The 15,330-nt window shown below is 33.8% G+C and overlaps 1 protein-coding gene across 3 annotated transcripts in view; it reads left to right on the top strand.

Annotated features, from left to right (window-relative positions):
• COL11A1 (collagen type XI alpha 1 chain) overlaps positions 1-15,330 on the top strand; it is a 200,861-nt gene that overhangs the window by 14,708 nt on the left and 170,823 nt on the right. For all 3 annotated transcript variants that reach the window (XM_060006424.1, XM_060006420.1, XM_060006422.1), the window contains exons 2-3: positions 7,264-7,431; positions 12,086-12,299. In XM_060006424.1, the coding sequence (XP_059862407.1) occupies positions 7,264-7,431; positions 12,086-12,299 (382 nt within the window). The remainder of the gene's footprint in view (positions 1-7,263; positions 7,432-12,085; positions 12,300-15,330) is intronic.

Below are 15,330 nucleotides of genomic sequence, written 5' to 3'. Positions count from 1 at the left end.
TCCTCAGAGATTAAAATGCCTTATCTCATTTAATTCTCAAAATTTGGTTAAGTTGAAAAACCTAACTCTTAGAGAAGTAAGTAGCTTATCCAAAGTTATACAAATAATAAATACCAAACTTGGGTTAGAAGTTGGGCTGTTCCAACTGCAGAAACTGAGTTGTTAATTGTCGTTTATACACTTGTCATATCCTACATTTTAGATTCTTTATTAAGGACTCTTATGATTTTGAAATATAGCAGGGTGTTGGTAGTAGTTAAATTATAACAGTCACTTCTCTCTCATTTTTTCTTTTCCCAGAGCTGCATCCCACTACTACATAAACACAGTAGCACTCCTGGTTATTTTATACTTATCTAGAGCAGCAAAGCATTTCATAACTGGGTGGGAGATGACTTATAACTCTGTGCTTTATTTTGTTTTTATTTCTGTCTATAATGATATGCTTCAGGTTATGACCTGTAATATGAGGTACAAGGTGAGGATAAGTGACTCCCTAGTAGTGGGGAAAGCATCTAGCATACTTTAGGAAGGTCTCTTCAGACCTGTGTTCTTGCCATACCTGAATCAAATGGAAACAACAAGACTTGTCAAGCTCTTCAGGGTGCTATTTGTAAAGGCCACTTTCAACCCTTTTTTTCTGAGACTAATAAGAAAGAAGCTTCAACTCTGAGGCAGTATGTGGCTGCCCATTTACTCACTTATTCATTCATTCATTAACCATATTTCTCTTGATTATTTATTGTGTGTCAGCTGCTATGTTATTTATGAATACTGCAGTGAACATCAATAGTGCTGATGTTTGCTGTCAGAGGGTTTACAATCTATCAGGGGAGGCAGACATTAACCAATAAATTACAAGCTTAGCAAAAAGAGAGAAAGAGAAAGAAATTAGTGGCATAAGTATGTAACAGGGAAATCAGACCCATAATTTAGACATACACTGTGGATGAGAGCACACAGCCTAGAGTGAAAATGAGATAATTAAGCAAACAAACAAAATAGAGCATGGAGTTAACCAAGGGGGTATATGGGGCACTTGGGATCATATGAAAGGGTCACATAACCCAGCCTGGGAGGGATAAGAAATGACTTCCTGAAGAAAGTCATGGCTAGGTTGATATCAAAAGATTGATTAGATCTGAGTTCACCAGGTTTCAACCCCAGCTACCCATTAGGCTCATCTGGGAAATGTTTAAAACATGTGAATGCCTGGGCCCTGTGCCAACCCAGACATCTATATGTTTTAAAAGCTTGCCAGGAGATTCTACTGACAGTTAGGGTTGAAAAAACCACTCAACTATCCTTAGTCAATTGATGAAGGATTGAAAAAAATCTCCAACAAAGGGAATACAGTAAATTTTAGAAGCTGAAAGAAGTTTATTTCAACTGGACCATAAAATTTGGGGTTGAGTATAGGAGTTAGTGTAGATGTCTCACTTGGAGTTTGTGGCTGTGGGTGTTCATGGCAGAGATGTGATTTTTCTCAAGAACTCCTCAGCAGCCATGATGCCCCCAAGGAGACTTTGAACATCTAAATTTATTCCGTATTGATGTCTTGTCAGGACATGACTAGTTCCATTTTCTTGAACTCTGTACTGTCTTGTATCTGTGCTGTCATATTTGATACTTCTATCACCTTCCTCTTCATTGATGAATCTATCATTCAAGATTCAGCTTAAAAAAACCACATAGTAGATATTTTAGCCTTTGTGGGCCACACAGTCTCTGTCAGCTACAGAGCTCTGTCCTTGTAGTGCAAAAGCAGCTATGGACAATATATAAATGAATGGCTGTAGCTGTATTTACAATATAAATCTTATTTGTGGAGACTGAAATTTAAATTTCATGTAATTTTCATGTGTCATAAAATATGCTTCTTTTAGTTTTTTTTCAACCGTGCAAAAATATAGAAACGTTCTTATTTCATGTACCATACAAAAATAGACAGCAGGAGGTCTTAAACCATAAGCATAGTTTTCCCAGCCATTGTTCTAAGGCATTGTTACAAATACCAACTTAGTTCTCACAAAAACTCTAACAGGTAGGTACCTTTTGTTATTCTCATTATACAGATGTGGAAACTGAGGCACAAAACAGTAAAGTAGTGTGTCCAAATCACACAGATGCTAAGTGCCAGAGGTGGGATTCAAATCAGTTTGGCTTTCCAACACTGCATTGCTGCTTTATCCTACTTACTGGTCATGGGAGTATGTGAAGAAGTTTAAAGGAGGAATTAATTAGATACTAAACAGTCAAAGTGTTGTGTGACCTTAGAACAGTAATTTAAGTAGACACTGGAGACATGAAGGAGAAAGGATTAAAGACCTGGGATAGACTAATCAATGAATGAATGGAGGTATTTAAGAGATCAACAGAACACAATAGGAAAGACATATTAGGCCCTCACAAATTTTCGTTTCAAGACCAGAGAGCCCCATAGACTTCAGAGGAAGCTGCTTTTATATGTTTCACATGATTGTGTTTCACGTTTAAATGATATTTTATATAGTCCGCGCGCGCGCGCGCGCGTGCGTGCGGGTGTGTGTGTGTGTGTGTATACCTGTTCTCTTCTAGTTTTGGAAAAAAGTCAAGTGTAGGCAAATAATTAAAACCAAGTGTGAAAAGCACTATCACAGAGGTGAGTATTTCTAACCCAGCTTTGGGAGATAGGGAATGCTTTCAGGAAGAGATTGCACATTAATTATATCCTACTTATTCCTCAGAACTGGATTTATAAAAGCTCAGAGACAAGAGGAGGAACATAGTGGGTAGTCTGTGAAGTCTGAGTCCAGTATGGCTAGAGCACTGAGTGAGGAAGGAATTAAGGGGTAATGAGATACAAGGACGGAGATGCAGTAGCATGGAACTGGAAGAATACATGGGTGTGTCCAGATCATTAAGATTTTATATGCAAGGTATGTGCGTACCATCTGGAAGTTAGTTGGGTTCTCAGAAGGAATTTAAGCAAAAGGACTTGAGGCATGGAGTTTTGGAAGCTCATTCAAGCTGTGGTATGCAGATTGATGAGAAAAGGCATTGAAACCAGTTAAATGGCTATTGTAGTAATGCACTGAGTCTGCTATCCTATTTTCCCATTTAATAAACCAAAAAATATACAATAAAAGGCAGGAAAAATATTATTGAACAAATATTGTGCTGACTGGATACTTCTGAAATGAGAATCATAATCTGTGCCATAAGGATTAGCAACATAGAAACAATTAAAATATTAGGGATGGGCTTCCCTGGTGGCGCAGTGGTTGAGAGTCCGCCTGCCGATGTAGGAGACGCGGGTTCGTGCGCCGGTCCGGGAAGATCCTACATGCCGCGGAGCGGCTGGGCCTGTGAGTCATGGCCGCTGAGCCTGCGCGTCCGGAGCCTGTGCTCCGCAGCGCGAGAGGCCACAGCAGTGAGAGGCCCGCGTACCGCCAAAAAAAAAAAAAAAAAAAAAAAAAAAAATTAGGGACATTTAGGAATTGCTTTGAATATCAAAATTACAGTTTTTTAGATATATCGAGTTAAGCTATAATAAATTACTGCTTTTAATCTTTAAACTTTTGAAGTTCAGTTAATAAAATATGAAGAATAGTTTCCCCCCGTGTGTGTGTATGTGTGTGTGTGTGTGCGCACGCGTATAAAACCATCGAACCCATGTTATGAGAATTTGTTAAATGCTATAATTATGATATCAAATAAGAGGCAGATTTCAAAGTGGCTTAATTTATTATTTAGTTTACTTGAAAGGAAAAATCTTTAAGACTTGATTAACTGAGTTTTACATTTTTGTAACTTTAGATGACTTTTTAGAAAAAACACTATTTGCAATTTTTATTATATATCCCTATTTTTTGATTGTTTTTTTGTACAGTGAATTTTTATTTCATATCATATGTCTCTACATAGAACTTTGTTTAGTCTTTAAAAATAGAGCCCTTATTTTGAATCCTGTAGAGGGAGTGTGTTTTTATCACATTGCTTTCAAAGTAGGAACTAACAAATGTGACAAAACCTGTGCTCTTGGAAAAGGTCATCCTGTTAAAAGATAGTTTGGAGAGAAGGAAAGTTGTGGTCCATTTTATGTATTATTTACTGATATGCAGTTGGGACTGTGACCAAGGGCTGCAACCTTTTCTTCACAGAAGGATTACAGCCTTCATAGCTGTGTTCTTGCCGATCCTGGAGTCTTTACCCTATTCAGATGTACTTTTGCTAATGGCTTCAGAGCAAGAAGATAAGATAAAATAAGCAGATAAGATGCTGTGCTTTTAGAAACAGTCTCCTTCAGAGTAATTTATACCCTGAAGCGTGAATTGAGTTTAATTTAAAGCAAATATAAACATCAGGGATCAATGAACTGGCTCAAGATTATCTTAATATATTTATGTTTTAAGTTACTTTTCACAGTGTTTTTATTTGTGGGCTATAGCAATGAAGGTGATGAAGTGGAATGAACTTAGATTTGATTTTGCACAGACTTTAGGAGTATCCATAGTTTGCTTTCTGGTTCTCAATTCCTTCATCTGCACAATGGGGATAAGAACACATGGCTTGCAAAGTTTTTTGACGGTTAATGCTAGGAAGAACTTAGCCCAAGGACTGTCACATGTTAGGCTCTCTGGGCCTGGCAGTTAATATAGTTGTTATTTTCTTAGCTTTATGATAAGAGAAAAAAAGAATGTAAAAGTAGTCATGTATACTATTGGCCTAAAAAAATTGGCCATTGAAAGCAGGAGTCCTGCAAAAAATGTTCTTGAAAGTTGTTATTATTCTTTTAAATATTCCAAGTCTAAATTAAAGGGGATCATATTTGATAGGGTTAATGATCCCTTCAGTATGTCTGATTTCCATAAAAAAAGTTATTTTTCTTTTTAATAATTTGGAACGATGTGTAGTCTACTGGAAAATATGTTGATTTTCATTCAGAAGGTTGATGAAATAGGTAGACAGTCATTATTAAAGTACATTTGTTATAAGGTAAAAGGCAAATTATATAAAGCTTCATTCACATATGTTTGTACATATAGAAGTTAATATGCCTAAAATTTAATTAACTAAGGAAGTGACCAGATGCACGTTTCTCACGTACTCATTCAATCATCCATTCATACATTCTATAACTAACTCTAGTTATTATAAAAAAGTATTAATTGACATTGTAATTTTCGAAGAACACCGCTCTATTGCAGATCACTGTCTATTTTGTGGAGTGTGATAAACTGTGCTGATGGTATTTCCTGATTTTACACTCAATCCCTTTTTCATTCTAAGTTCTCCCAGAAATAGTGTACTTATAAAACTCAACATATTTTGAAATTAGGTGGCAATTCTATTTTTTTTTTAACAAAGAACTGAGACTTTTCAAATCAATAATATTGGTCTCACTTTCAGCCAGAAGTGATCTCTTTTCCTTCTAAACAAGAGTACTGTGTGCATCTCTATAAAACTATAAATACTGCCTCCTACGTAATTATTGGGCCCTCCTTAATTAGAATCTAAATACTTGCAGTCAGGACTATGTTTCAGACATGCTCAGTGATGCATTAGCTAACACATGGCCTTCTCTGAATATTTTTATTTTTGAATAAAATAGAAATTCAATAGAAGTATATTGAGTAATATGGAGTCCTAAGTCTATTTTTATAACAATACTTACACCACATAATTCATTTTTTGACTTGCTTAGTGAATTAGGCAGTTGTGGACCAGGGAATTCGAGGGTCTAAAAAATTGTTTGTCCTTTTATGTCTGGTTTATTTCATGTAGCATAATGTTTCAAAGGTTCCATGTGGTAGCATGTATCAGAACTTCATTCCTTTTTTGGTTGAATCATATTCTATTGTATGTATATTATCACATTTTGTTAATCTGTTCACATACTGATCGAAACTTGGGTTGTTTTCACCTTTTGGCTATTGTGAATAATGTTGCAATGAACATTCGTATACAGGTGACTGTTTTAAGCCCCGACTTTCTATTTGCTTAAGTATATACCTAGGAGTGGCATTGCTTGGGCATATGGTACTTCTGTGTTTAGCACTTTGACAGATATTATCTGATTCCCCTTATATGAAATTTCTAGAATAGGAAACTTCATAGAGATGGAGAGTAGATTATCAGTCACCAGAGCCAGGGCAGAGGAGGGGAATAGGGAGTTATCACCTAATGGTTAAACAGTTTCTATTTGGGGTAATGAAAAAAGTTTTGGAAAAAGATTTTGGTAATGGTTACATAGCATTGTGAATGTAATTATGCTACTAAATTGTATACTTTAAAATGGTTAAAATGGCAAAATTTATGTTGTGTATATTTTACCACAATTAGAAAATGAATAGTTTAAGAAGTATAATATACCAGAACTAATAAATTGCACACTTGAAATGGGTGAAATGCATGGTATGTGAATTATATTCCAGTAAAGCTGTTTGAAACATCAAGTTTATCCAAACGGATTATACTTCCACAGGGAAAGTTTAAGGTTCCAAACTTATTTTATGTTGACTACTTCATGGTAGCAGGAGGTAGCTGGAATGGAGGAATGGAAAATTTATGCTTCTGCCAATAAATGGCCCTGTGTTAGACACCCTAGGGCTATATAAAAGGGGGAAAAATTACTTATCTCCAGGGACTTTCAATCTAAATCATAAGGCATGAAGCAGTGTACATGAAGTTACTCTGGCAAATGCAGAGGATTAAAAACAACAAATTATGCATAGACATACATGCATGCACACTTACAAAGGCACACACAAATACACAGATATATACATATACTTTGTAAATAACTAACATAGGAAAGCACTCAAAACTAGAGCATTATATTTGTTACCTATTCTTTTAAACATCTTTTAACTTATCTTTGGGTATACAATATGACTTAGTAACTGCACATTTTACAATATTTATATATAACATTGTGAATTTGAATCTTCAGAATCACCTTTGTTTAGATTATGAATAGTTGAAGAGTAAATCTATTAGAAATTAATGGAATATATACAGATGCTGGCTTTTTCAACATCTCTTTGCTTCTCTGTAATTTGATTTCTGATTTGAGATATTTTGACTTTGAGAATGTTACAGTTTATATTTTACTTGCTGCTCCACTCCTTAGCCCCCCACCTAAATGTTAGAGAAGCATGGCAAAAGATAAATAGATTTGAGGAGTAGGACTATAAACTATTTCCTCTGTTTAAAAAATACTAATTTTTATATTAGATTATTTGTTCAATTACATTTTCCTATTTTTAACTTATTTTTCAGCTGCTCCAGTTGATGTACTAAAAGCTCTAGATTTTCACAGTTCTCCAGAGGGAATATCAAAAACAATGGGCTTTTGCACAAACAGAAAGAATTCAAAAGGTTCAGATACTGCTTACAGAGTTTCAAAGCAAGCACAACTCAGTGCCCCAACAAAACAGTTATTTTCAGGTATGTTCTTTTTATTACTACGACTACTGCTGCTTTGCTAATTATTATTTCCCTTTTTATTATGCTATATAATGCACAATTATGGGGGGATTTTTCATAATGGTTTGAAAAATACTCAGTGAATATTTTCTTTCTGTCCATGAAAACACTAAATGACCTAATAGTACTAATTATCTAGAAATCATGATAATGTAGGGAAAGGGAGTTGAGTAGTGAAATGACAATTTCTGAGTGTCACATTTTCTAAGCAGGTAGCTTGTTATGAGTACTTGCCTGCTATTGGATACATGTTGATTATTTTTTGTTACAACTCCACTAAGTTGAGTGGCCTTGCTCCTATTTAACAGAAGAAATTGAGTTTCACTGAGACTCTCTGATTTGTCCAAATTACAGGAAGCCAATATTTAATGCAGGGTTTGTCTGTTGCCAAGGCCAATATTGTCTGTATTATCAAGTATCCCTTTTTGGTGTTTTGGGATCTTTTCAGAAACAATTTATCATTTAAATTCTTCATACTATCCTCTACTGTCTTCACCTGAAGGAATTTGAGTTCCCTATTTTCAAATAAAACTGTTTTCTAACAACAGAAAAATTATAAATCAAAGTACTAAAAATTAACAAAACAAGAAAGCATATTTTTTGGGAAAGAACATTTTAAAGTATTTTTGAAAATACATTTATTTTGATAAATCATTGATTCTTCCAAAATATTTCCTGTTTTGCAATTATTTGTGGTGGACAAAAGTAGCAAACTGCAAATATAAAGACTATTAATGCATAATTTTTCCGACAAACTAAAATTAAAATGGTTATTAAATCCACGAAATATTTTTCAAATCAAATGTGAAAGTTTTAAACAGTAAAAACTAAGCTGCTTTTCTATTTATTTGCACTCTAATGCAGAAATAGGAAAAGGATGGGAATTTTCAAGAGAGAAAAAAATAGATTACTGGAAATGCTGTAGAAATACTGAAGAAGTTAGTTTATAATTTTTTATATTTGGCTTATTATCTCAGGGCAGTTTTTATGCCCTCCAGTGTGATAGTTATTTTGATTATTTCTGTTGTTTTATCTTGGAAAAAGAATACAACCTATGTGTCTAGGATCTCCTTCCATGTCAGTTAACAGAATATATCAACATTTCTCCCTCTTCTCAAAACATTGTGTCTTAGGTATGTGATTCTAATAATGAGTAGTTCAGATAGGAAGAGATATCTATGGTAAAGACCTCATTTTTTCCCCGTGCAAATGATTATAGGCTTATCTTCCTAGAGGATAGAGCTTCTTGTCAAATAATACTAAACGGCATTTAATAAAAATTACCAATGACACATTCACCATTAAAAAAATCTGAACAGTGAAAATGTGAATAGTATTCTCTATAAAAAATAGTAAAAAAGATCTTTGAAAATTTATTTGGAATATTTTTTCTTCCATTACAAAAACACAAAATAGCAGCTTCTTTCCAATGAATAAAGTAAGCAGTATTATTGGAAACTTCAATATTGGGGTGGGGGTAAGAGTTTTCAGATTGTCATAATACTCTGTAGAATTAAGGTATATGTCCTCCAAAGTCCCAATTTGAGACCTTGAATTTAAATATCTGAGAGCTCTGTGCCTGTGAACTGAATAGAAGCTGTAATTTACAAATTCTTTCTGGCCTCTTTAGAACACCCGCTGTAGGACAGATGCTATGCAAGAAACTGTGTATATTGATCTTTATGTTCATAACCACCTGGAAAGGGGAATATTTAAACCCAAATTATAGACTAGGAGTTAGAAAAGTGAAGTATTTGAATATAATCACGGAACCTGTGGATGATATGAAGCTGAGAGACAGTTTGGGGTTTTTTAGACTAAAGTGGACTTTTCCCACTATGCCAAATGACCTTCACTCCTCATTTAAAAAACCCTACCAACCACTAAGCTACATCAGAAAGAGATTTTATTTAAACGGAGACATATTCTCCATGGAAATATATTGACCACAAGTTAAAAATTAAAATCAAATAATAAAGTTATTGTGCTTTCTTCATATCGAATGTATTCATGAATGCAGTATCTGTTGAGGTTAAAAGCCCATTTTAAGAATCACTATTGAATCTGATATACTCAGCGTGAATTATGATTATTGTCACATGTATAGGATTTATGTATACACACTTATTAAAGGTAGTAATAACATTTTTTTCTTTAACAGCAGTCATTTAACAGAGAGGATGCTTTATTGTTAGTTTGTATTTATAGATTTCAAATCATATTATTTAAGTTGCAAAATTCCACATTTTATCTGGATCATATATACTGATCACTACTATTTTAGATAAAATTTCACATCTTAAGTGGTTGACTTTGTGTTGTTGAACTTATCTCATAGTGAATTCTCTCTCATAAATTTAGTTGGTTATGAACAACTCTGATTAGTATCTAATAGGGAGGAATCTAAGGTAGATGTCTAGGTTATACTGTGAACATTTTGACATCAAGTCATGATTTTTTAGACAACTAAATTTTTTTTTTAAAGGTCATAGTGTAAAGATTATAATTAAAACCTTATTGCTTAATTTTAAATTGGGAAATACTTCCGTAATTGAAAGATTTTACTCAGTGTAGTTTGAAGTTGACAATTTTCAAAAGTTGTGTTATATAAACTGGATGATTAATTAAAATTTGTTACAACTTATTTAGCCTTATATGAATATACTATTTTCTGAAATTCCTCTTTTTCTAAATGTCTCTATGTAGATCTTATATCATAATGTTTTTGCAAAAATGAAAAAGATATTGTTTTCTCCACCTCATAATATTTCAGCATCATTTTTCAATATGAGATATTTGAAAATTGAGGTATTTAGGGAAAGAAGTCCTGTAATTCTCAACATTTTGAGCTATTCATTTGAAGAAAAAACTTATTTGCTGTGGAGCTTCCTCAATAATAAGCTGAATTACCTAGATTTTTATTTGTAGTATAAGCAGCTAAAAGGTGTTTTTGTTAATTGATGCGTTTTATTACCTTTCAGTTTTATACACATGATTATTTTTCTCTATTGATTTTCATGAATATAAAATTGGATATATCTGTGACACAAATCTAATCAAACAAAACTTTCTCTCTCTCTCTCTCTCTTCCTCTCTCTCTCTCTATATATTATATCTTTTTTTTTTTTTTTTGCCATGAAAGCAAGGCTTTTATGATATATTTGTGATATAGTGAAGTTGTATTATTGGTAAGTTATTTTAAAAATTAAAATTGAGAATTTTAAATAAACACTTTTTAGTTTGGAGATATCTATCTAGATTCTAGATAGATAGATTAGAACCAAATAGTTAACATTAATTGGCTGTTTTTCTTTGTGACATATTCTTATTTACTTTCCACAACATTTTAAATAATTTCCACTTCATAAGACATCTTTCCACGACATTAAGTGGCTGTATAGATTTCCACTATATAAATGTTTCGTATTTTATTTATCCAGTCCCAACCATTGCAAGTGATTTTAACATTTTATCATTATTCATAGTGTTCTGATGAATTGACTTAACAAAATATCTTTACATATAAACATCCCTATCACCTCTGTAAATTCTTAGAAGTAAAATTGCTAGTCTCCTACAGTTTTTTGAATTTGAATCCATGGCAGTCATATTCATTTATTTTTATTATTTTATACTACTATACATAATAGAATATGGAATGAATGGACTGAATATGGAATCTCTTGGTGTTGGCCCAGATATCATTGATTACATATGCACATATACACCAGTTTTGCATATGGAAAACTTTTTAATTTAAATAATCTCATCCTTCAAATAACAATGCCTGCTTTACTTTCGTCCCAGGGTAGTAAAAGGATTAAATAAGATATATATGTAAAACTATTTTTGAAAAATAGAACCCACAATTTTATATGCAGTGTTTTTATAAAAAATATACAATAGTCATTGCTTAACTACCTGAGATATACTTGTGGTAACCATTTAATTTATATATTTATTTAATAAATGCTTACTAAGAACTTATGTAGATATGGCCCAATGCTGGATATTTGGGATATGATGATGAGAGGGAAAAGAAAAAAAAAATTTCCTTCTTGAATTTAGAATCAAATTAACGAAGTATCTAAAAGTTCTGACTTACAATGACGTAAGCTTTTTATTAGTGAAACTTCATTGTGTGATAGGAAAAACTGCTCAGAAACTCTTTAGCTTTTGAAGAGATGACTAAAAGTGTACCTTCATATGTTGTGTCCTTACAATGCCACTTTAAAGAGAGGATAGATGGCCACAGATTAGATAAGGGCAGAAAATACAAATCTTACACCAGAATTTCTACTTAAGTGTTTTAAAAGTGCTTATTGTGTGTTTGATATTGAACTGGCAGTATGATCTTGTTTCCTAACCATGAATTCAATTTTACATAATACTTGTGCTTTAAATGAGTGGTGGTAAAGTTTGAATACAGCTTCAACAATTGTTTCAGACAAAGATTAATAGAATCCCTTCTCCATTGGTTTTTAAATCTGTATTGTTATTACTGTTTGAACTTTGGTTACTTGTTAAGGCCACTTAGTAAGCTCAAAAAGAATAAGGTGATCAAGGAATAATTTGGAAATTTAGAATTTTTGACTCTTTGGCATTTTCTTCCCAGGAGGAACTTTTCCAGAGGATTTTTCAATATTATTTACAGTAAAACCCAAAAAAGGAATTCAGTCTTTCCTTTTATCTATATATAATGAGCATGGTATTCAGCAAATTGGTGTGGAGGTTGGGAGATCACCTGTTTTCCTGTATGAAGACCACACTGGGAAACCTGCCCCAGAAGACTACCCCCTCTTTAGAACTGTTAACATTGCAGATGGAAAGTAAGTAGCACAATAATCCAATGTTTTAGCTGTGTTGAAAACAATTCTTTCATTTGATCATTCAACAAATATTTATAAAGTGTGATGCAGGTTTTCTAGGGAGTGGTGATACAGAAATGAACAAAACAATAAAACACCTAATCATACATAGTTTACAGTCTGGGTAGACACATAATGAACAATAAAAACTTACTAATAAATAGTTTATCAGATGGTGATAAGTGAGAGAGAGAGAGAAATATAGCAGTGAAGAGAATAGGGGATGACGGTGGAGAGTGCAGTTTTAAGGAGTGAGGTCAGGGATAGTCTCACTAAGAAGGTGACATGTGAAGGAGGAGGGGTGCATGCCATGCTGATAATTAAAAGCATACTATTCCAGATGGAGGAAAAGCAAATACACAACCTCTGATTCTGGGTGTGGCTGATTTGGTCTAAGCAACATCAAGGATGCTAGTGTGGCAGAAACAGTGTGGGATGATGACGATGGAGAATCAGTGGGAGGCCAAATGGTATAACACATTGTAGGTGGTTGTAAACACTTTGGATTTTATTCTAAGTGAAATTGAAAGTCACTGTAGACTTTTTGAGCTGAAGAATGACCTGATTTGACTTCCTTTACCAATCATGTTAATATTGACAATCATAGGAAGCTTTATATATCATCGATATGTGCTACGTACTGTTCTGAACACTTTATACATAGTCAACTCATTTAATTTTTCACGACTCTTGGAAGAAAATAATATTAATAAACCCATTTTACAGATAAGCGAAGTGAGGCACTGGGAGTTTAAGTAACATATATTTGAAAAGTGGCAGAGATAGGGTTTGAACTCAGGTAGTCGCACTTTCCAGTAACAACCACACTCTTCTCAAAATCATGCTGAATTCTGAATTCTGTGTTGTGAATATTGCCTATCACTTAGGGAGCAGCTAAAGACAAATTAATGTTTATTAAATTTACTCGGTATTTTATTGCTGAATTCAGACTACTAAAAAAATATTTATCGGAAATATGACATTTTGTTGTAGACATAAGAAAGAAATAGCTGTTCAGGTGGAAAAAAGATTCACACTCAGATTATCATTGTCAGGACCATGGAAAAACCTTCATCTCTGTGCAGGGAAAACTGGGCTTTCATGAGTAATTTACATCATTATTGTTAATAATTCATATGAAAAGTGATGATAGTTCTATGAATGAAAATATATCAGGGGCAGGAATGTAGAGTGTACTGTTTTAGACAGAGCAGTCCTCATTGACATAGTTGCATTGAGCAAAGACATATTGGAAGTGAGAGAGTGGGCATGTGGGGATATAGAGGAGAGCATTCCCTGCAGAGTGAAGAATATGTGAAAGGAACAAGAAAGAGGCAGCGGTGGCTGGGATACTGGGAATCAGAAAGCAAAAATTTGGACATGAGATCAGAGACTGACAGGGCGAGGCAAAGTAAGGACTTCAGTTTTTATTGAGAGTATTATATTAGTTTTTAGCAAGACAGAAACTTGATCTGACTTATTTTTTTAAATTGTCACTCTGGTTGCATCAGAGTAGAAGCAGGGACCAGTTAGGAGTCTAGGTGAGAGGCATGGGTACTTGGACAAAGTTGTGAGCCTCTGAATTCTGTGTATACTGTGAATATAGGATTGACAGATTTTCTGATGATATGAATGTGTAGTATGAGAGAAAAAGAATAATTAAGAATGACTCCAAAACTTAGGGTTAATTTAATATTTTGAATATTATATGTGATACCATGATTATGACATTATTATCAGAGCTTAAATTAATTCAACAAAAATATCAAGTTTAGAGTCCTAATCATCTTTCAACAATTGAAAGAATTCATTTTTATTTTCTGTTAATGAAAAGCACATACCCACAATAGTAGAGATGGTTTAATTTAAGACACAGGCTTCTTGGCAGAAACACGTGTAAATTTTACTCTCACAGTATTAAGTGCCTCCTCATATAAATCTTTGCTCAAGTCAAACAAAGCAGATGCCTATGCTAGTTGAAAGTGCTAGGGAAAGACCAAAGATTAAGTGTACATGGAAATATACTTGGTCCTCATCAGTAGCCATGCCAAGTCACATGAAACAGATATTTTAGAAAGCCTCCTGCAACTTTTTGGGTACTTTATTTTATGGATCTAGTCCTAGAAACTTCTGGAATATTAATTTAGCACTTTTCGTTTGGAAAAAAAATAGAGTGGCTTGCAAAATCCAAGTGCGTTCCACTTAGTTGTTTATGTTTGTACCAGATACTGTTAATAAAACCCACCATTTTACAGTATGATTAGGGTATTTATGTTTCCAAAGGGCTGGCCACGTCTCCCCCCAGGTCTGTCATCACTGCCCTGAATTAGCTGGAGCAGTAGCTTCAGAGTGAATTGAGACTCACTCCACACATGCGTTGACTATGCTTTCTTTCAATGTTCCCACTTCCTGCCAACCCTGGAAAGAAGGAGAGATATTGTGTCTCAGTCTTGGATCCTGCCCACAGTAGTGATCTATAACTGTCTTGAAATTGAAGTGGAAAAAGAAAATGAAAGCACTTGAAATAAATGTGCCTAAAGACAGAGAAGCACATTGTGTCTTACAATTAGAATGTTCAGTTGTTCCAGATGGAGCGTTCATTCAATTAGCAGACATACCCTTTTACAGTCTATCTCAGGGGATCTCTCCAGCAGAATTTTTTTAAGTGGAATTACATTTTGGAAGAAAGCATTTACGTACATAGAAACTATTAATTACTCCATATCCCGTCCCTAATCTCTATCAAATACCGTCATCAGGACATGGTGAGATTAAGCTTTTGTTACAACACAAAGTGAAGCAAAGGATGGTCACTTTCTTATCAACATAGACAGCCAATCCTGCTGTGCATCTTACAGTGCTGGTGTGTCTTTTTGCGTACCTAGCACTGTTCTGGGTTAATAGTAAGTAGTCACCTGTTAACTGATTAATAAATGAGCCTACATTTTGTATACTTTCAGATTATGTGTATAATTTAAAATACATTGTATTT

Source organism: Delphinus delphis, chromosome 1 (assembly GCF_949987515.2).
Source record: "Delphinus delphis chromosome 1, mDelDel1.2, whole genome shotgun sequence".
Classification (NCBI taxonomy): Eukaryota; Metazoa; Chordata; class Mammalia; order Artiodactyla; family Delphinidae; genus Delphinus; species Delphinus delphis.
This window is presented reverse-complemented; position numbering and strand designations above follow the sequence as displayed.